This window comes from Cyprinodon variegatus, unplaced genomic scaffold (genome assembly GCF_000732505.1).
Source record: "Cyprinodon variegatus isolate N-32 unplaced genomic scaffold, C_variegatus-1.0 Scaffold396, whole genome shotgun sequence".
Classification (NCBI taxonomy): Eukaryota; Metazoa; Chordata; class Actinopteri; order Cyprinodontiformes; family Cyprinodontidae; genus Cyprinodon; species Cyprinodon variegatus.
Window position 1 is genome coordinate 640,466 of NW_015150849.1, and position 21,783 is coordinate 662,248.

General features: G+C 41.5%; 1 protein-coding gene across 1 annotated transcript in view; it reads right to left on the reverse strand.

Annotated features, from left to right (window-relative positions):
• Positions 1–1,230: 1,230 nt before the first annotated feature.
• LOC107092834 (retinoic acid-induced protein 1-like) overlaps positions 1,231–21,783 on the reverse strand; it is a 73,876-nt gene continuing 53,323 nt past the window's right edge. Inside the window, exons 4-7 of the mRNA XM_015387499.1 lie at positions 9,042–15,588; positions 8,857–8,950; positions 7,963–8,012; positions 1,231–2,895 (exon numbers count right to left, since the gene is read on the reverse strand). Of these exons, the coding sequence (XP_015242985.1) occupies positions 2,887–2,895; positions 7,963–8,012; positions 8,857–8,950; positions 9,042–15,506 (6,618 nt within the window). The 5' untranslated portion in view covers positions 15,507–15,588 and the 3' untranslated portion in view covers positions 1,231–2,886. The remainder of the gene's footprint in view (positions 2,896–7,962; positions 8,013–8,856; positions 8,951–9,041; positions 15,589–21,783) is intronic.

Here is a 21,783-nt window from a genome sequence, read left to right on the forward strand (position 1 = left end):
TAAATGATCTAAAATGTCCTGAGAGGAACCTTAGCTGCCAGAGTGAAAGAGAATGCATTTCTTTACCAGTGATATGTTTTAACTACCTCTACCTCTTAAATAGGAAAAGGTTAGTGAAAATTGTGTATTTTGTTTCCTTATACAAACAAAATAAATTATTTTTCTGTTTTTCCTATATCCAGACACCAAATATCTGTATCATGGGAGGTGCTTTTTAAGATATACCGTAAAGATCATACTGTCCTATGCTTGACATATGTAGGCAGTGACATTACAAAGTAAAGCTTATGCCTTTTGTGCTAAAGTTAAGATGTAAATGAAGGGAGACTGCATGTAAGACACTTTCTTTTTGGTGTCTTAGATTTTACGACATTCAATTTTAACATCTAGAAACACAAACCAAATTGAAGATATCAGCTTGTTCAGTTTCAAAAACCTAAAAAGAAACACAGCTTCTGTTTCAATTTCATTTTATGGAAAATTGAACAGCCTCTTTGTTTATGAGGATGATAGATTTCATTTATCAAAACATTGAGAAGGATTTCTTTTTTTTTTTTTTTTAGAATTTTTTCCAGTGCGTACCTAATCAAAAGACAAAAAATTTTTCCACAAAATACTGAGAAAAAGCAGGTGAGTTTTTTAATGTGTTGATTCACTTTAGCCGATTTCCTGTCTTATTTATAATTTATTTAGATGCCAAATCCCTAAAGCACATTTAAAAGTTTATTGTATATCTGATTTTTTTATTTTATTTTATGCATACAGTGAAGTCCTGTCTCGTCTGTTAATATAAACTGTACAGTTAGTTTAGAGATGGAGGTATAGTAGTGGATTTTCTTTTTCTGGGTGGATCATCAAAATAAATGGTCCTCCTAATTGTCAATCATTCAGGTGATATGTTTACATAAGGTCGTCCTATGTGCTCGTCCCCATTTTCACTTACTTTGGGAGAGTCTGACATAGTGGAAAAATTGCAAATCTTCTTTTTGACAGTAAGCTTGTATGAGCAATGCAAACAGCAACTTTTAAACTGAGCGTGCACAAGGAGAAAAGGGCTCTTGCGCACGTTTAATAGGCATTCCCTGTCTGGAGCGGGTACAGGGTTGGGCATGTACATTTTTTTTAAGATGGAGAGGGTGGGTCTTTTCAAAGATTTGTGAAAATCCTCCACTATACCTTTAAGTCTGGGATTTCCCTTAATGTATCAAAGTGTGCGATGAGTGAAGACAAAAACAGCAGGCATTGGTTGTAGCAGCATTGAAAGGTGCTGGTATATTTAACATTGGCGTTACAAAAAACATTTCAAACAAAGTGATGCTGTGTCGTCGAGTCCAAAACAAACAGACATGAAAATCAAGAAAACGGCATGCTTCCACTTAAGACAAGTGACATTCCAAAAAAAGGGATTTCTTCTTTGTTTTTTTTTTGTTTTTGTTTTGTATCATCAATGGATTCTTTTAATAACATTTTATAAGCAATAACGTATTCCATTTTATAGAAAATAAACATCTCTAAGAAATACTATACACAATTATATTAGTACATCACATCTTACATTTAAACAGCATCAAATACTTCTGTACACCATTAAATAATGAGCTTTGAAAAAAGAGAACGTTTGGTGTGGCGTTTTTGCACTTTCTTTTCTGCTTTAATACTTAAATATCTCTTTCTGATATGACTAGAACGTTTACTGCCTCTCTGCGCAGTGCAACATTATATTGCCCAGCAGAGAGAAGAAGAGGCTACATTTTCCATACGCAGACAGACAGGTGGAGCGTCTCTTTGCGTAGCTGCGGATTAATTACACATATTCGGATATTTCTGAGCTGTACATTGACTTGAAGTGGGATGAAACTGACTCTGTGTCCATAATCCGAGTCCTCATTTGATCTGGTATGATGATGAATTCTGCTGTATTTACTGAATGTTTACATAGTTGAATCAAACTCAACAGGTTTCATGTTTTTTTTATGCTTTTTTTGATATATATTTATATATTTTAATTTCTGAGTAACACAAAGTTTGACATATACCAAGGGTGACGCAATGATGTTGCCTAATCATAATGCACATCAATACACACCTTTAAAGATAAGAGCATTTTATTAAAATACATTTTTTTTCCCCTTGGAACCTGGAAAGCACGTCATTTACAGTTTCCTCATTTATTTTTAGCTTTGTCTCTTGTTCCAAACACAAATGCAAACATTGAGATAGTACATCCAGTGGTTGGTTGCTGTATTTTTTTGTCTATTTTCTGTAACAGTTGTTTTAGTCGTGAAACAGCCCAACATTATGATGCAACCGCCATCATGTTTGACACTTGGTACATTTTTTTTTTTTATCTATATATATTTTTTTAGACGATATCCGGCGCTGAAGATGCACTTCTGCACTCAGACACATATTTAAACACAAACACATGGTGAGGGTGGGGCTGTGGAATGAGTATGCAATGGTCATCACTTATGCACAATGATAACGTGTGGATTGGATCCTGTTGGCCCCTTTGGTGAGGCAACCAAGGGTCGTTCCTGCCCAGTTTTCTGAGGATGATAGGAATCCATCCTAATGAAGGACGGACACGTGCATACACACATGTTCCTCGCTCTGCATGTCCAGCCGTTTGCAATAGGGTCCTTGCAGAAGCTCCTCCCCCACATAGACAGTGTTACCACTGCCTGCCTTATCGTGATGGACTGTTTCCAGGAAGCAGCTGTTCAGCTCTCCAGGATAGGAGCTGCTCCTGGCTCCACACCTTGACACCACCTCTGGCCATCGTGCCTATTCTCATTCATCACTGCAGTTCTTGCAGCATTTTTGGCTTGTGGGATAAGTGGCAGAATGATGATATTGGTAGTGAAGGTGAAATACTGAGATATCTTACAGGTCCTGTGGAAGAAGAAAGCAGAAATTTAGAGACATTTAGAGCGACTTTCATCATCCTAATTTATGAGCTTCTTTTTTATTTTCCTTTTGTTTGAGACAGAAAAAGCTTCAGGCAGCTGTGATGCAGGTGGAAAGCCTCCAGGCCACTCTGAGCACAGAGAGGGAGGCTTATGCAGAACTGTGTGAGAGGGAAATATGCAGGAAGCACTAAAATGAGGCAGCTGCATAAAAGAGGGCATGAAGGCAGCTGACTGTGTTTACTGTAAAAAAAAAAAAGGACTTTGTAATTGTGCTACCATTCTGGCAGCAATGTGCTTTCATTACATTACATGAGTTTCCATTTCTCTTGAACCTTTTCTTATTTGGTTGTATTACAACCACAAGTTTTGGTGTATTTACCAGGATTTAAGTCAAATAGAAATCTGAAAAAATGTTGGATACGTTTATATTTAGTTGCATTTATTCAAAGCTTTGTGAAAACACATTTTGATGCAAGTTTTTTTTTTCCTCCTGCTACGCTTATAGCAGATTTTAAAATATTGAAAATAGATTTTTTTCCCTATTCTTTTTTGCGGAACATTTGTAAAACTCACTTAGGTATAATGGAAAGCATTTCTGTACATGGCCTGCAGGTTTAATTCCAGGCCTGGGGTCTTTCTGGATGGAGATTGTATGTTCTCCGTGTGCATGTGTGCATTCTCTCAAGGACTAAGCAGGAGGAAATAGATGGATGGATCTCTGTACATTTCAAATGTTGCAATATATAGAAACAAATCTGAACCTTGACTGACCATTCTACTCAGGTGTCTCCTCCCATGATCTTCCCTTTCCATGCTAAACCATGTCTTGTTGATACTTTTCTGACACATATTTATGCAAATGGAGCAAAACGTTTCATTTCCATCCAATCTGAGCAAAGGACCACTGCAGCTGTACTATTGTTTTCTCTATGCTTCCTTTTTGTCCCTCAAGCCGGGGTTTGATGGACCTCTGCTGCTTCTCTGATTAAAATTTTCATTTCCCAGTCTGTCACTCACAGCCTTGGAGAACTGACCTTCCTCTAAACCGCCCCATGATGTTACCTCTGACCTAGCCGCTGTGATCCTTCATAAGGCTGTTTGTTCACTAATATTTTCCAACAAACCTCTGAGAAATGTACAGAACAGCTGCACCCATACCATGTGTTGATAATCATTCACAAAACAATTATTTTGCTGCAGTTACAGCTTTATGTTGATCCATCAAATAATAAAATAGACTGAGGTTTGTGGTTTAAATGATAAATCGAATGCTTTTGCAAGCCTTTCATCCAGCCTCCGAACTGCCAGCTGCCCATCCTCATGCCCTGCTTAGCACTCTGTCCTTTGTCTTTCTTTTTATGCTCTCTCTCTCTCCATTTTCACATCCCTGTAGTAACACATTATGTTTTACACCTTTATTTTTTCCCACCTTAACATCACCGAACAGCTCTCCTCTTTTGTTGCTCTTCTTTTCTCGCACTGTCTCATCCTCTCTCAGTCGGCTGCTCTCTCTGATATAACTGTCCTGATTCTGCTTGGGTTTTTTTTCCAGCTCAGCTGCAGCCCAAACTGTGTTAATGTCCATGTTTTATTTTTGCATCCATGAGGATATTTGTGATCTAACCGGAAAATGATCCCATGTTGATGCACAAACTATATATTACATCAGGGTGCATTTCAATAAGCCTTAAAGTGAGAAAAGCAGGGATAGAAAGAGTCCTCTGACATGGGGACTCATTGGTGGGTTGCTTGTGCATGTTTATCCGTGTCTCCTCTTTCCTTTGATTAGGCTGCTCAGCTCGAATTGGCTCGGCACAGACGTGCAGCCCTTTAGATCCCTTAGCCTGATGACAGCTCTGCCTCAGCTCAGCTAACAACAATCTCTCTCTGACTTGCTCTCATTTTCTATCTGTTTCTCACACTTCATCTCTGCCGCTCACATGTGGGAGTGGAGGTGAACGGGAGGTGCAGGGAGAGGATGAGAAAGGAAGCGGGTGAGAAAAGGGCTGATTGAGAAAGGGTGAAGGGAGAATGAAGGGAAAGAGAAAAAAAACAAAACGAGGAGCTTATAGGATATCAGAAGGTGAATGGAGTGAGACGCTGGGAGAGATGGAGCAGCGGGAGAGCAAAGAAGCGGAATGAGGCTAACAGGGAAAAAGAAGGAGAAAGGAGAAATAATGAGAGGAAGAACTAGAGAGCAATGGTGGAGCGAGCATGTGGGGAGGATAACAGGCAGCAATGGTGGGTGGGGTGTTTTGATCAGCTGCCAGCTTTTCATCCCTGCCAGTCTGCACAGAGGAGAGCAGGAGAGGAAGAGGAAGGGGAGGGAGGGAGGAAGAGAAAATGCAGATGCAGAGAGGGGAGGGGGAGGGGGGCCGGTGCCACCGCTGCCTCAATGCACTGCTGCTCTCTGCTGAATGTCAGCATCTCTAGCTCTCTCCACCCCCTCGCATTTGACCTTCCACTCTGTGCTGCAGTGTCCATTCATCACCAGCAGATGGTGTCTGTCCCACAGGAAGGGCAGGTGTGGCGCAGACTGTTAATGTTCACCAAAAAGCAGGGAGCCCTAGAAATAGCAGAGGTCTAAGAGTGTTTGGTGGATGTAGGCTGCTTAAAAATGTTTAACAATCAGTGATTTTGGGATAAAGAATTGGAAATTTGTGGTTTTAAGGCAAAAACAGGAAAGGGACTTTTTTTCCTTTCATCTTCTTTCTCTGTTTATATGTACATAAGCATATAGCTTGATTATTTTGTACAGCATATCCTATTAAAGCTTTTTTTTAGACCTTTTCTGGTTCTGTTTTGCTTTTCAGGTACTTGTCTTAAATCTTCCCGGTCCATCAATTTAGCTTTTGAAATTGAGCCCCTGGGGCGACCCACTGGAGCTTTGACGGGTGCAGCATCAGTGGAGGTCAAAACCTCAGCAGGCTTAATCCCAGGTTTTGGACCCGGTCTTAGGGCTGGTTTTGGTCCAGGTTTAGATCCAGGCTTTGGTTCTGGTTTTGCACCGGGCTTTAAACCTGGTTTAGGCCCTGTTTTTTGTCTCGCTGCTGTTTCAATTTTTAAGTGGATGTGTGATTCATTAGGTGAAAGTTTTTTTCCCATCCTTTTCCCAGGTTTCGGTCCAGGTTTTGGACCTGGTTTAAGACCAGATTTAGAACCTGGTTTTGGCCCTGTCTTTGCAATTGGTTTTGGGTCGGCTCAGATCCAGGTTTTGGACCAGTTTTTCACCTTACATTAAGTATGATTTTGCTTGCATATCTGCAGCATTAAATGAGCGAGTGCACAGTCTGTTTATATGTACATAAGCATATAGCTTGATTAGTTTGTACAGTATATCCAATGAAAGACACATGTGAATTCAGTATTTGTATATGCACTGGTACAGTAAGGGTATAAAAGGAAAAGCAGGACAAGAAGAGGGAATAAATGCGCAACCATACATCATAATGAGGGAATCCTTATAAGCCAAATTGTTTGATTCTAAATACAGGAGAACACAATTTAAAGGTTTTACTTATACTCATTAAATATTGATGGATCTTTACTGGACCTCTTAGAATCTATTTATGGAGACTGTCCCCCCAGTCACAGAAATATTTGGCTTTATGCATTAAGACAGTATTTTATGTTTGATATCAAAGCTCTAACAATGTTTCAATGTTTCACATTCTATATTATAGAATTTTACTCCTTATGTTATGTTTTCGAATTATTTGTCCGTCTAATTCTATCCGAAGCATATTTAGATTGTTAACACATTTCTATTGGTAACCGTTTTTTCAACAGTAAATTTGTCCTTTTGCAAATGCACAAAAATGAGCTGGAAATACATTTACTAATAAAATACTTCACAACTATAAAACATTTTTGTGCTCTGAGGTTCTACCTTGGGATCTCTGGAGTCAAAAAAGCTGTGTAATAGCTCAAACAATACAAACTTAGCAACCACGTTTGAACAAAAACCTAAATACATTATTGCTGTTAGATTTTTTTGTGAGTCTTAATGATCTGGTTAATTTTCTGGATAATGTTAAAACATCTTCTAATTTCATTGCAATTTTGTTCATTGTTCTACTGTTAGACAGTTTTTTTTTATGTTTTATTTCCAATCTGATTTCAAGTAGTTGACAGAAAAAAGGTAACAGCCACAGTATTCATATTTATGATCCCTAAGTTAAAACTTTCTAGGCCAATATTTTGTTGCAACTAAAACTACAGATGTTTTGGATAATGCCTGTACCACATTTGTACATTTTCTTTTATACTTTATTTTTTTGCAAAGATAACCTAAGCTCAGTCAGATTGAAAGTAGAGTCATGGTAAGATTTAACATTGGATTCAGATCATTGGGCCAATTCAGCTAAAGCCCATTCCATCCTGGTTGTGTGGTTAAGATGCTTTTGGAAGGTAAGTTCTTTCCCATTCCCTTTCTACCTCTAACAAATTTCCTCAATGTTTATTTTACATTTTTAGATTCATCAGTTTTCAAATTAACCCTGCCTAGGCTCCACAGCATCCCCACAGCATGATGCTGCTTTAACTACATGTTAGAGTGAGGTTGTTGTGTTTAGTGAGATTTGCTGTGTTACCTTTCTTTCAAAGAAATTGACCTTTTGGTTGCTTTCCTTGAACTCTCCTCAATCTGGGGATGTTATTTTATAGTCTATACTGATTTTTGACTTATCTTCTAAGTTCTAAAACTTCAGCTGTATTTATACTAAATACAAATGAACTGGTTGTACTTGATTTAGTTTAAAAAAAAAATAAAATTAATGTCACATTTACCATATCTTTCTTTAAGTGAAGAAGCACTAAAATCTTTTCATTACTTGTTATTGTAGCTTGTTATTGTATTCTGAAAATAGGTAGAGTTTAAATACTTTTGCATATTCCTGAAATACACTTATCTCTACAAAACAATGCAGTAAAATCAAGTATCAATATGAAGGTGTGTAAGGTATTTAAGGATTTTATTTGTAATTATCAGCAATGATGATTGATATGCAGGGTTTTCACTAAATTTTCGATAAAGTATTTTGTTTCTTACCTCATGTTTTGGGCATTTGATGGAAAAATCATCCTCATGGAATGTGCAGCCTAAAGGTAGCAAGAGAAAAGGCAAAGAGGAATATAAGCTAGTTGTTTCAAGTACAGAGGAAAAATAATCCAACTGATGCATAATATTTATAAGGAGAATGTCGATGGTAAAAATACATAAACGATGAAAATGCAACAGAAGGAATAGCATAGAAAGTAAGAATAAAGAGAAAGATGGCGCGACTGAGTGGATGGGTTGCAGAGCAGGCAGGCATATACGGCTGGTGCACTCAGCAGGATTAAAAAGAGCCTCACTCTTCTCCCTATGGTGGCTCTGCAGACGTGGCAGGCCTTCTAATCCTTGCACTGTACCTCTATGGCATGAGGTTTCACAAGGGTAAGTCATGTCACATACTCTGACATTTTCAATGGCAACAGCAACACACACATAGATGAGCTAAGTGAACATACATATTGTTAACATGCTTTCTAGATGAACATTAGGGAGCATTTAGGCAAGTGTTACACACATCAGTAGGTGCACACACCTACACCAACATTCAAAGCCCTGGCAGCCGCATGGATGGATGGAGCCACAGGGGTTGCAGTCAATAATGCACACATAGAAACGCTCCCCCCCTCTGTCTCTTTCCTTTCTCTTTCATACTCCCACTTTCATCATCCCCTTTAATCAAAGCTCTCTTTCGGGTTTTCTCTCCCTCTGAGCTCTCAGACGTATCGTTTCGCATTCAATATTGCTACTCCTCGATGCATTTTCCCTCTCAGTTTACCCACGTTCTCTTGCCTCTTCTTTCACTCTTCACTCAAGCTCAAACTCATAAAAATAATCTTTGGCTTTTGTTTAACCTATTTTCTCTTATTGCTTCCTTTCATGGACTCTTACCTATCTCCTTGGCGCAGATGTAGTGATACCTATAAGAGCAGCCTCTCCAACAGCAGCTGAGGGATGCTCCTGAAATCTGGCACTTTTGACAGCTCTGGAGTTCATCAGACAGAGAAGAAAATCATTAAAGAAATCCAAATTAAGCAACAAGCAGAAAACGAAATGTATTTAGATTGTTTACGTACCGTTTGAGCTGACTTGCTGGCAGCTTCCTTCAATCCATATAACCTTCCAGCTACCATAATTATCCCCTTGGTCCAGATGGTACAGTTTTCATGTGCCCAATGCTCATTTGCTACTGCTTGCATTTGTAGCCTTTGGAACGTGCTTTCATTGTCCTCTTGCTCTTTTGAAGTGGCTGTGCAGAGGTTCTGAAGCTGCTTCATTCTTCTGAATCTCTCTCTAAGCGTAAGTCTTCTCAGACCACCCTCCTGACCTGATCTTACCCGCCTTGCTAGCCGCCGGTAATGTCGGAGATGGTGCCTGCTGTGGCCAGCCTCTTCAGAAGTTTCTGTATTTCCCTCCTTTTCAGAATTCATTGTATCTTCAGTCTTTGAGGAGGTACCTGGTTCTTCGCTGCAACCACTATCATTCCCATCTGTCTTGTTGGTGTCTTCCCTGAAGAGTTGCGTGTGTTGGATGGTCAGAATTTTCCGTGGAATACTATCTTCTGTGTAGTAGGGACCACACAGATCACCCAGGCCTTTGTAGTTTGGTGGTTTCCCACACAAGCAACAGGTAAGACATACATCAGCTCGATTTGTGTTTACCAATGGTCCAAGTTGCATGGCAGAGGAGTGCGGCACTGCTTTAGCAACCGTGAAAGGATTCCTCATTCTAAGTATGCCCTTTTTTCTGCGTCTCTGAAAAACAACGGCATCTTCAGGCTTGTTAACTATTGCACACCAAGAGGAAAAGTCTCTTGAATTGCTGATCCTTACATAAGGACAAAAAGACAGTTTGGAATTTCTGTTGAGTAGTCTCCTCCTGATTCTTTTCACAGAGATGACCTCCATGTCTTTTTCTGTAACGGTCACTACAGGACCAATGGTACTAACCTCTCCTTCTGTGTTCTCTAGTCCCCTTCTTTCCCTTTCTTCTTTTTCTTGTTCCTCTTTTTTGTCCTGTTCACACCCAGCTGCCCTTACAACTGCCTCAATGACCTCAATTGCATCTTTCATCCCAGGTTTTGGCCCAGGTTTTTTGTGGATCTTCACTGGCTTCCCAGAAGCTTGCTCGACTAAGGCTTGGCTTCTCTTCCGTTTGTTTGGGTTTGATGATGGTTTTCGGCCTCTTCGAGGTTTTTGTTTAAGTTCTGTAGAGACAGCTTGAGGGGTTTCTGCTAACTTATCCTGGCTAGTTGGTAGAGGTTCTGTGGACTCTGTGATGGCCACCTTCTCCTCTATCTTTTCCAGAGGTTGTGGTGTTTCTTTTGCATTTGTCTCAGCTACTGTCCCAGTTTCCTCTAAATTTGCCTCCCCCTTTCTCTTCTTCCTCCTCTGTTTAAGGTGCATTTCATGGTTGTTTTTAATGGCTCTCTGCTTTGCAAGCCTTGGTGTTGTGATTATGAGACTGTCTGCTTCCAAGGCTACTACTGATGCATCTGTACTCTCCACCATTGCCCATCTCTTTCTCTTAGTTCTGACAGACTTTGTGGCACCAGTAAAAACAATCTCAGAGGCCTGTTCTGTCCTCTCCGCCAAAGCTGCAACTTCTATTGATGTCTCTACTGAAGTCAAAGCCTCATAGTCAACAAGATCCATCTTGGTTTCTGGTTTACCTTTGTCTGTGTCCTGTTGTCTTTCATTCGTATTTGTAACATCATCTTCCAATAACGGTCTCAATATATCTATTGTTGATTCCTCTAGACTTAGTTCATGCTTTTCACTTTGTTGTGATACATTTTCTATTGCAAGACCTCCTTCTTGCTGTTTCATTTCCTCTTTTGTGAAATCTGTTGTGTCAGTGTAATTTGTTTGAACAGAGGTCCCACCTTCCTTAAGGACAAATTCAGAAAAAGCTTTTGAAGTGATATCCTCACTTAGACAATTGTCTTGTGGGGTAGTGGGGAGGTGTTTCTTTGAGCTAGGAGATGTGATCTTCTGTACCATTGCCTCATATTTCTGTCCCCTGCCTTTGCGTGGCGGAAGAACTTTTGTTTTAGTGGGGCATTGAGGAGGAATCACAGGAAGATCACTGTTCATAGATCCACAGCTATTTGGGGAAGCTTCCTCTGTGACCAGAGAAGCTTTCCTTGTTGGTCCTCTCTTTCTTCTGGGACCAGGGACAATCTTCTCTTTGGGAGTGGGTAGAGTCTCCTCAAACAAAACTGGCTGATGTGGCAAATTTCTTAGCTTGGGCTTTGGACCTCTCTTCTTTTTCACGGGTGTTGTAGAGATTTCTGGGCTAGATTTCCGCTTCAGTATAGGTTGTGATTTTTCCTTAGACCCCTCAGATAGAATTGTCATTACAGGTAGAGCAGGTTCATCAATCGAAACATCAGTTTTTATCCTGGTATCTGGGTTTGGATTTAGAATTTTTTCCACTACGACTTCCTCTACATTTAAAGAAACTTCACTGACTTTATTTTCTGTTGTTATTTGGATTTGAGTGCCTTCCCCTTCCCGCTCTTTTTCTTTTGTTCGTTTGTCTTGTGATGGCTTTCTAGATCTTAACACCATATTGTTATTTTCCTTTTCTGGTATCTTAATTTCTGTGGAAGTTCGTTTTTCTTCTGGTGTAGGTTTTACATCCTGGTCGTCTTGGAGTGTTGTAGTTTTTAGAGCTTTTCTAGTCCTGCTTTGCTTTTCTGTGACTTGTCTTAAATCTTCCCGGTCCATCAATTTAGCTTTTGAAATTGAGCCCCTGGGGCGACCAACTGGAGCTTTGACGGGTGCAGCATCAGTGGAGGTCAAAACCTCAGCAGGCTTAATCCCAGGTTTTGGACCCGGTCTTAGGGCTGGTTTTGGTCCAGGTTTAGATCCAGGCTTTGGTCCTGGTTTTGCTCCGGGCTTTAAACCTGGTTTAGGCCCTGGTTTTTGTCTCGCTGCTGTTTCAATTTTTAAGGGGATGTGTGATTCATTAGGTGAAAGTTTTTGTCCTATCCTTTTCCCAGGTTTCGGTCCAGGTTTTGGACCTGGTTTAAGACCAGATTTAGAACCTGGTTTTGGCCCTGGCTTTGCAATTGGTTTTGGGCCTGGCTTAGTTCCAGGTTTGGGACCTGTTTTTCGCCTTACATTAGGTTCGACTTTTGCTTGCATATCTGCAGCATTAAATGAGCGAGTGCACATCCTCGATTGAAAACCATCTGACAGTATCTTAGGATTCTGGCTCGCAATAGAATCCTGAAGAGCAAGATTAGTTTGATCGGAGAATAAAGCAGTCTTGCTTGGAGGCATGCTTGTTTTTTGTGCGTTCTTTGTTTCTTCATCCTCCTTTTCTTCCTGCTTCTTTAAGCTTAGTTGTCGCCTTAATGCCACACCGGAATGTATTGCTTTCCTTCGTCCTCTAGCGTGCTTGCGACCATAAGTCCTTGGCTGAGCAGATGGAAACATAGGCTCTGGTTTTGCCTGTGGTGTCACAGCACTGGCACAACTTATGCCTGGTTCTATATCATCATCACCTTTTTGAGGAGATGGTGGAGTGTCAGCCCAGGAAGGAGCAGAGGGTAGTATTGACTTCCCTGGCAGCTGAGGAGAGTCTGGCTCCAGAACCTTAGCATCACTGTGATCAATATGATCTCTAGTTTGAGCAGGAGGAGCTGCCTTGTCATTGAGAGCAGAGAATACTGGCATAGCAGACTGTGGCTGAGGTGCTGTGTCACCAATGGCTGATTCCCTTGTTGAAGCATCTGTCGCTGTTGTTGCTGCTGCAGCATTTAGATGGCCATGCCCCCCGGGAAAATCACTGTCAGTATGGAGTGTTAAATTGTGACTTTCTGTTCTGCTGTAGTGATCTTCAGAGGAACTCCCTTGGATGTCTCCATCATTTGTTTGATCTTCATTAAGTGAACAGCCTTCTTTTTCTCCTTCTTTAACATCATTCCTAATTTCTCCAGATAAAACCTGTGAAAGATAACTTTTCTCAGTAACTTCTTCCTCTTCTTCATTTGTCTTATCTTCTCCCCTTTCCTCAACTAACTCTTTGTCATTCTCTTGATTTCTGCTCTCCTTGTCACTACTGCACTCTTCCTGGACTTCAGCTTGGGGGGTTGGAGAGGTGTTTGCTGAACTGTCGTCTTTCTCTGTGGAATATTGATCTTGTTCAAGGTCCCCTCTTGAAATGAAAGGCAAAGTTTTCACAGAGCTCTCAGATGCGGTTGGAGATTCAGATTTGAATGCCTCTGACTTCATCTCTTGACTAAAATTATCCTTGTTACTGGAATCAGAGAGATTAGCTGGGGATTGTTCAATAGAGTCTCTTGCGTCTGAATCATATTTGCTCTGAACCTCTTGGTACATTTCATCCTCATAGCAATAGTTTTTTCCTGCCATATCTGTGTTTATTTTGCTGTAGAATGTTGGGCATTTTTCATCATCTCTCCATTTCTCTTGCTTCTCTGAGTGGTTAGTTGAGTGTGTATTACTTATGAAGTCAAGAGTTTTTTCTACGGCTTCCTCTTCCTTTTCAGTAGGTTTTTCTGTCCAAGCTGATTCTTCAAAGTTCTCTTTTACAGGTTGATTGATATGCTGTATATGTGATGGGGAATCCCTTTCTAGTTTCATAGGGCTGGAGATTGTGATGCTTGTTGGAGACCTCTCATCACTGATACTTTTCACAGGGGTATTCATGCCATCTCCTCCTTGCCCTGCCTGACACCTTATAGGATCAGGAGTAAGGTTGTGCAGACCTGAATCTCCAGATCTGGTGGACATATCATCTGGAGAAGCAATTGAGCAAGATGAGGCTGTGTCCAGACTTAGTTGCGTATTGTTAAGGGCTTGGGCTGGACTTCTGCCCTGGCCAAAGTAATAGTAGCCTCTGTCCAACGGTTCATCACTACTGCTGGAATAACCGCCTTCATGGAGTTCCATAGGCAATGGCTGGTGTTGTGGGGTAGAGTAAGGTTCATGCATTGGGCCACCACTCACACTACCACCACTTTCTGGATATGGAGGACTTTTGTATTCTTCACCCTTCTTATTAGATACCCCACTTCCAGTGCTGCCATTGCTCCCACCACTGCTGCGTTTATTGCCTTTCTTGTTTGCAACCAGCGCTTCTGAAAGCAGAAGTTGCTGGACATTATTGGAGATATTCTCCACCTGGGAGGTGAGAGCGTTCAGGCTCCACAAGCTGGGATTTGATAACAGCTTTTCTGAGAAGCGCTCTTTCATTGTAGGTGCTTGTGGTGTAGTAGTATAGCTGTGGGATGCTGTGTGGGATATGTTGGGCGAAGGGTGAGACCTTGGGGGCATCAGCATGGTGTTTGCACTGGCTTGATCTTGCATACCAGTTGAAGAAGATGATGAGGAGGAGGCTGCTCCAGGTGTCATTGGGGGCTGTCCATACTGGAAAGACTCTGGATTGGTCATTAGTGGTGAAGGGGTGGAACTATACGAAGGTGAGCGCCCAACAGATCGAGCAGGCGAATGGCTTGAGGAGGGGCTACAAGTCTGATAGTACTGTTCTGGAGATCTGACAGGCAGCTCCGAAAGACAATAATTTTGCTGAGATTGGTTGTAGTGTTGGTATTTAGAGTGTGGTTCTTGGGGGTTGGTCATTGCCTGTAAAGAAGTCTGTTGCTCATAACCTCTGGGTGTTGGCTGCTGGTACCCATAGCTATTCTGTGTTGACCTGTAGCCCCCCTGCTTTAGACTGCTATGACTACTAAGCTGTCTGCTATACTGAGAACTTGGAGGTATGTTGTAGCCTTTAAAACACTGGGGCATAGGACTGCATTTTTCCATGTATGGGGATGGAGAGGGAGAGGGTTGAGGGTAGTGCAGGTGACTCTGGGGGTACATGAGAGGTGAGGGGGCAGGGTTAGGAGGGTGGGGATGGTGGTGTGGACTTGTATAACTTGGGGTAGAGGGCTGGTGGCACGGGGTTTGGGAGTGCCCCAACATGTTTGAGTCCATATAGTGGGAGGAGCCAGGGGCAGGGGAAGCACCAGCTTCAAGTCGACCCACCATCTCCTGTTCATACTGTGCTATCTGTGCAGGGTCGTCCCACTTCTGCTGGAGATGGCCCTCACTCATATACTGGGCAGAATAATTTCCTGGGCCCATGTGATTACTATAGCCCCCGGGCCCCTGCAGGTGCTGACCAGGGTTTGGAGGGGGAGCTTTGCTTCCTCTAAAGGATTTTTTTGTTTGTGAGGCCGGTGAACCCCCATTTCCATTTCCACTGCCCCCAGTATTTCCTGGGTACCCAGAATAGTTTTGTTGGCTGTAACAGTCCTTGGGTCCTCCAATTCCAGCTGCTCCACCTGTTGGCACGTTTGCTGTGTTAGACATACCATCATAGCCTGACCTGTTGTGCCCTGGGCCAGGGCCGGGATGTGGACCAGGGCCGGGGTGTGGATGCTGCGGATGGGGATGATGTGGGTGTTGTCTGTAGGTCTCCAGGCGAGATAATTCATGGGGCTCCTGCTGATAGCAGGGCTGGTTGCTGTGGTAACCACTGGTGCGCTCACGGAAGGACTGCATAACTCACTCCGTCTGTAGCATGAACGGGAGGGGGAGGTGAAGTGAAACAGGAAGAAGGGGGAGGGGGAGGGGGTGTTGAGTTCTAAAGGTATGGATGGAACGAGAAGAGAAAATGTAGAAAAATACAAGAAATTATCAGTGTAAGTACTGTTAGACATGGGTATAAACACTTTTGGTTGTCTGAAGTGAACTTGAGCATACATTTCAAGAGTCACTTAAAGCAACAGTAAATTATTATTCTTTTGACACACACTAGAGTTTAAATCTAAAGTAGAAGTGTTATATACTATCAAAACACACACACACTGCATTTTAACTATTTCATTACTATAAGGTAATTGTAATTTTAACTTCTTGCCATTGTTTCTACTTTTTACTAATATTACATTTAAGCTCTCAAACAATACTTTTTTTTTGTTAGATGTTTATAAATCTTTTGCTTGGCCCTATGTGCTTTTTTGTCTTCTGGTCGGTGAGAAATTCTAGTCTCCTCCCAAGAGAAGTGGGCACTAGTACACTGTGTATATGCATCCTCTAAATGGACCAACAGAGGTTTAGTGTTGATAGTGTAAGATGCATTGTTTCCAGTATGTGCAAAATGTGGGGACTATACTATTTCACCTGCATGTAGTTGTGTGTGAGTGTGTCAGAGTGGGTTTATGCAGTTTATTCAATTCAAAACTGGCTTAGTTCTTTAACCAGGCTTAGTTGGCCAAATCTGTTTTATTTTGTGTCCATTTCATTATCATAAAGCTGGCTCTCTCCAAGTCGATTACAATAGCGATGGACTCAGTGAACTGAACCTGGTCAGGGCCAGGTTTAGAGCCAACAGTTCAAACTATGTGTCCTTTTTTTAAAATCCAGCCCCAGGGTGCAAAGTAGGTGACAGAAAGTGTATTAGCATGATTATTTGGTCCAAATGCATAGTGCCGTCAAAAATGGCAACGAGTTAAGGGCTCATTGTACTCCTGCAGCAGTGTGTCGCAGTGAGCTTGTTGCATATATTTTTGATTTATGTCCAATTTTAAAACGGGATCTGCTCTATGTTATTCCACGCCAGAACGCAAGATGGACAATCACGAACTAGCTGTGGGTCTATATACGGACGAGGCAATGAGGAAGTGGAAAAACGCAAGGGGCAAGTTTGTGCGACAACGTAGGGACGTGAGGGCGAAAAAGAGAGGGTATCCAGGTGGAAAAAGGGTCCCAGCATTCTCACGCACCTCTTTCTTCTAGCTGGTCCATCTTTACGAGTTGTTTTCCACAATGGCGGTCATACAAAAACAAAACAAGCTAGTAAGGTAGCAAACAGGAAATATACATAGAGCGGATGTAGATTTGAACAATCAGAGGCCTCCTGTCTGTGGCACTGTCTGCGGTCACCTAAAATTTCGGAGAGGTGCACTAGAGTGTCTGAGGAAGTAACGGGGGCATATTGGTGTTAACTGCGACACACATGCAGACAACCTGGTTTCTGAGTATAAATCAGCCTTTACAGGCAACGTATAAGGAAATTTATTTCATACAATAAAATGTTTATGCATTTAGCAGAAACTTTTATCTAAAGTGACTAACAAAGTAGATACAATGTTACAGTTATCATCAATATGACAGTAAGTTCTCCAGAGGAAAACCCCTGGTCAAAATCAGTGGTGACAGCAAAGAGATAGAAGGAAGTACAGAGAGAGCAGTAGAGGGATACACAGCTATGGGTAAGAGTTAGGATAGGAGAAGCTCTTTGAAGAGGTGGGTCTTAAGGAGTTTCCTGAAGATAGACAGGGAAGCTGCTGTTCTTGTAGCACTTGGTAGGTCACTCCACCATCTTGGAACAACACATGAAAACAGTCAAGCGTGGTGGCACCGCAAGACGACAATCCATTGCTGACCAGAGTGACCGACATAAGCATTGTGACATAAGCCCTTGATGGAGGATTCAAGTAGATGGGAGCTGTACCCTTAAGCACTTTGTAGGCTAACATCAGCGACTTGAGTTTGATGCAGGCAGCCAGGGGTAACCAGAGAAGCTCAATAAACAGAGGGGTGATGTGAGACTTTTTGGGCTGATTGAAGACCAGATGCGTTCAGGATCATTTGTAATGGTTTAACTGTACAGACTGGAAGACATATCTGGACTGACAATAGGAAGAAGTGGGAGTATTCCTGATGTGCTGGCCTAGCATTGGTCTGCGTCTCTTTCTCTTTTTGTTTTATTTATTCATTTATTTATTTATTTTAAAGTCTGCCGGTGCAGTGGCTATCAGAGAGACATGTCAGCCACTTAATTCAATTCAATTCCGTTTATTTATATAGTGCCAATTCACAACACATGTCATCTCAAGCCACTATACAGTTCACCAAATCATACAGTCAAATTGATTCAAAGTTTTCTATCTAAGGAAAACAAGTTTATTGCATTGACTCATGGACTCGAAAGTATTCTCTCACACTAAGCATGCTTGTAGCAACAGTGGAGAGGAAAAGCTCCCTTTTAACAGGAAGAAACCTCCAGCAGAATCAGGCTTAGTGTGAGTGCTAATCTGCAGAGGCCGACTGGGGTTAAGGAGACAGAAGCAGAGATACAAAAGGCAACTGTAAAAGGTGGCCCCGTCCAGGAAGCACACACACTTAAGCCATCAGTCTCTTGGGCCTTATACTCTACACTGATTATTTTGTATAAAGTCTTGCAGGGGTATGGTTTTACATTTTGCAGTCACAACCACAAACTCTACGGTGTTTTTTTACTTAGAGATTAAACTAGATTATTTTGTGGGGGAATGAAAAATGAAAAAAAGATATAAAGTAAATTCTAAAACATGCAGTACACTGTTCCATGACTCCAACTTGGTCAGAATGGATGGAAAGCATCTCTGAACAATTGTAAATAGGATTTGGGTATGAATTTTAGTTCTTTCAACGTCTTCTTCTGTTTTTAGTTTAACCAATCTGACCATCAGCTCTGTCGAGCTCCTTCCATAGTGCTAAAAAAGTATATTCATGTTAAGGTGTGTTAAGGGATTGGCACAATTTTAGGTTTTTGCTCCGTAATGTGTTATGAAAGTAGACAGAAACTATGAGTTATATTCTAAACTAATCAGTCCATTCTTTCCCATTTTCAAGACCCCTTTGCCTAGTGGATGATTGAAGTATTCCTGTCAATAATCTATTTTATCCAGCTGTTGATCTCTGCTCCTCCACCAAAGTTCAAATCAGTCTCTTAGCTGATTTTCTGATTCTAGTCTACTGTAAGTCAACATCAAATCAACCGTGCTCTACTCATAACATTTCCAAATGAAAGATTAAATCATGCTCTGTGAGAATCATAGGATATTGCTTTATATCCTAACCCTGCTGTAAACTTCCCAAGATCTTTATCATTGAGCCATCTGCAATGTTGCTTGTTCTTTCTAAGAAACGCAGCATAATGTTCTCTGACAAACAACTTAGGTTCTCATGGAACAGCTGTATTTATACTGAGATTCAGCTACACAGCTGGAATCTGTTAACTAAGAACCTTTGAAGGGAAGAGGTACACTGGACTTCTGCAGGAGTGTCAGATGTTTGGTTGTATGTGGACTTTCCAATTATGCACTATTTTGTATATTGCCGGAATAAATTGCAATAAATTCTAGTAAAATCAATAAAATTTAGTTTTTGTTGTAACAACATGTCAATATTGTTTTTTTTTTTTTGCACTTGATTGCATTTACCTTTAAAACAAAGCAAGAAACCAAAGACACCCGCCTTTAAATCGATTTACTTCACGCTTGCTTTTACTCAAACACACATACGTATGTGTATGGTAACTTCTACATTCCCATCACGTCCCGCTTTCCATCTCCATTCTGTTCCTCCCTCCCGCCACTGTTATCTTCCACACAGAAGCCCGGCACCATGGTGTCGACCGATTGCCGTATTTGTTGACGCACAACGTCTTCGCTTCAATGAGGAGCAGAGAGAAAAGAGGATGGAATATACATGCTGAGATCACCAAATCCTCCCTGTTTATTTGTCTGTCCATTCTTCAGTGCTTGCTTTAGAACAGAGAAGGAGTCTTGATGGAGACGCAAACTTAAAAGCTGTCTTTTATCTGCATTAAAGGCCAATATATCTATACATTATGCAACCAGCAAGACACCCTCATTGTCCCCTTATGTTCTTGCCGTCTGCTCTTATAAACTAAATCTATTTTTTGTATCTCACAACGATATTATATCTCCAAAAAGAACAGTTTTTCTACCTATACCACAATCTCCCTGACTCCCTATCTATCCTTTATGTTTTCTCTTTAACCATCCTGATGGAGAGGGGAATGCAATGTAAGGAGAAAGACAACATTGCATTGGTGGTCTAATAGAAAGTAAAGCATTGAGGAAGCTATAAACAGGGGAGCGAAAATGCATGCTATGGGAGAGGGGTGGGGGCTGTGGATGGTCGGCAAGGGTATGCAACATCAGGGAAGCAGTGATAGAATGATAAGTTTGATGAGAAAGACAAGGAGAAGAGGGGTGCAGTGGACAGAGGAGGGTGCATGATTTAGTGAGTGGGCTTTACAGGCTGAGCTCTAGGGAAATACAAACTGCAGTAAATACCAAACATCATTTGCATGCACGTTACATACATACGCCTATGGTGCCTTGCCTTGAAAATATTTATATCCCTTAAACTTAAGCTGCTCTATTGGATTTCCCCAATTTCTAATTTTTTTTATACTATTAGATTTATCAACAAAAAAATGAAAAGTAAAAATAAAAATGCTGCCCATCACCATAAAAAATATCTAATTTCTATTTTTTGAAAGACATTAGTAGGATTCCTCTGCAGGGACATGAGAACTACTCATAGTCAATTGGAAATTGAACAAAACTAAATACAATCCTAAGAATAAACCTGTAGAGTTTAGAAAATACTTAAAAATGGTGAGGAGGTTCACCGTCTAACAGGTCAGTTCCTCACAGCAACAAAACCAAGTAGTAAGTTTTAAGGTGGCCTAGTCAAATTCCATGGCAACAGTTGAAAATGTAAATCTCAGTTTGGTTTAACATATTGCACAATATTTATTTTTATTTGGAAAAAAAATTGAAACGTTCTTGAGCGCCACGACAATCATAAGCTGCTAGCCTCAAACTGATTACTTCAACTGCATCCAACATCTGTTCTTATTTTGGCTGTCTTACTCTTATAATATGAACATTTTTGTGCTTCTTCCTACCTGAGAGGATCTATTTGCTTGAAGCATTAAAATGTGTCTGCCTCCTAGTAAAATACTGCCAGGAAGGGATAGGGAGAAGGAAAGGAGGAGCGGGAGGGACAGAGAGAGGGTTGAATTTGATTGTTCCGCTGAATGGTTCATAATGCGCAGAACTGTGGCTGGTTCCAGTACCCCCCTTTCTTCCTCTTTTTCATCACATCATCTACAGAGGCAGCTTGAGATGGGATTTATCTCCTTTCTCAACACACATGCACACACAAAAGGAGAGAGAGAGAGAAAGAGAGACAGCTCACTCGTTCCATCAAAACTGGCTCTGAAGCACTTTGGCTTCAAATCTCCTTCCTGCTCCTGGTCCGTCTGTCTTTCTGACACCAATAAACACACACGTGCAGAAGCACAAAGCAGAGGCACACAGAGAGCGGAGGGATGCAACGTCTCTGTGTGTTTACCTCCCCAGTCATCCTGGTTAATTATGCATGCAGAGGCAGTTTGCTGGGAAGTTGGAGCGGCCTGGGAGGAATCGCATGCACACGCACGCTTGCACATCCAATCGCACATATTTGCAAAAAAGTCACACTCCACCACTGCTGTAACGACACGATCTAGCAACACACACATTTACTAAAGCTCAGCTCACATGCTCCTCAACAACCTGACAACACACTCAGATATACCAGACACACAACGCTCTCTACCTTCTAGCCTCTCTCCTTTAGCACACACACACTCAAACACGCACCCATGTGTCTTACACATCTGCCTTTAACACTCGGCTTAACACAGTGTGCTCCAAAATAACGCAGCAACCCGCCCTGTCGCTGCTTCCAATCAACACGCTGCAGTCCCCTTCACAATTACATAAAACGGAGAGCATTTAGATGCCACAGACATCAGGCTCCCTCTTCTTATTTCCTGTCTGCATCCTCGCCTCCCTGCGCCTCCCGTGCCCTTTTACTCGATAACCTCAGGTTCATTGCAGCGGACGGGCTGACAGGCCGGCTGGTAGGCAAACACGCAACATCTCCTTGTGTCTCTCTCCTCTGCAGTGTCTTGGCTAGACTGTGTGGG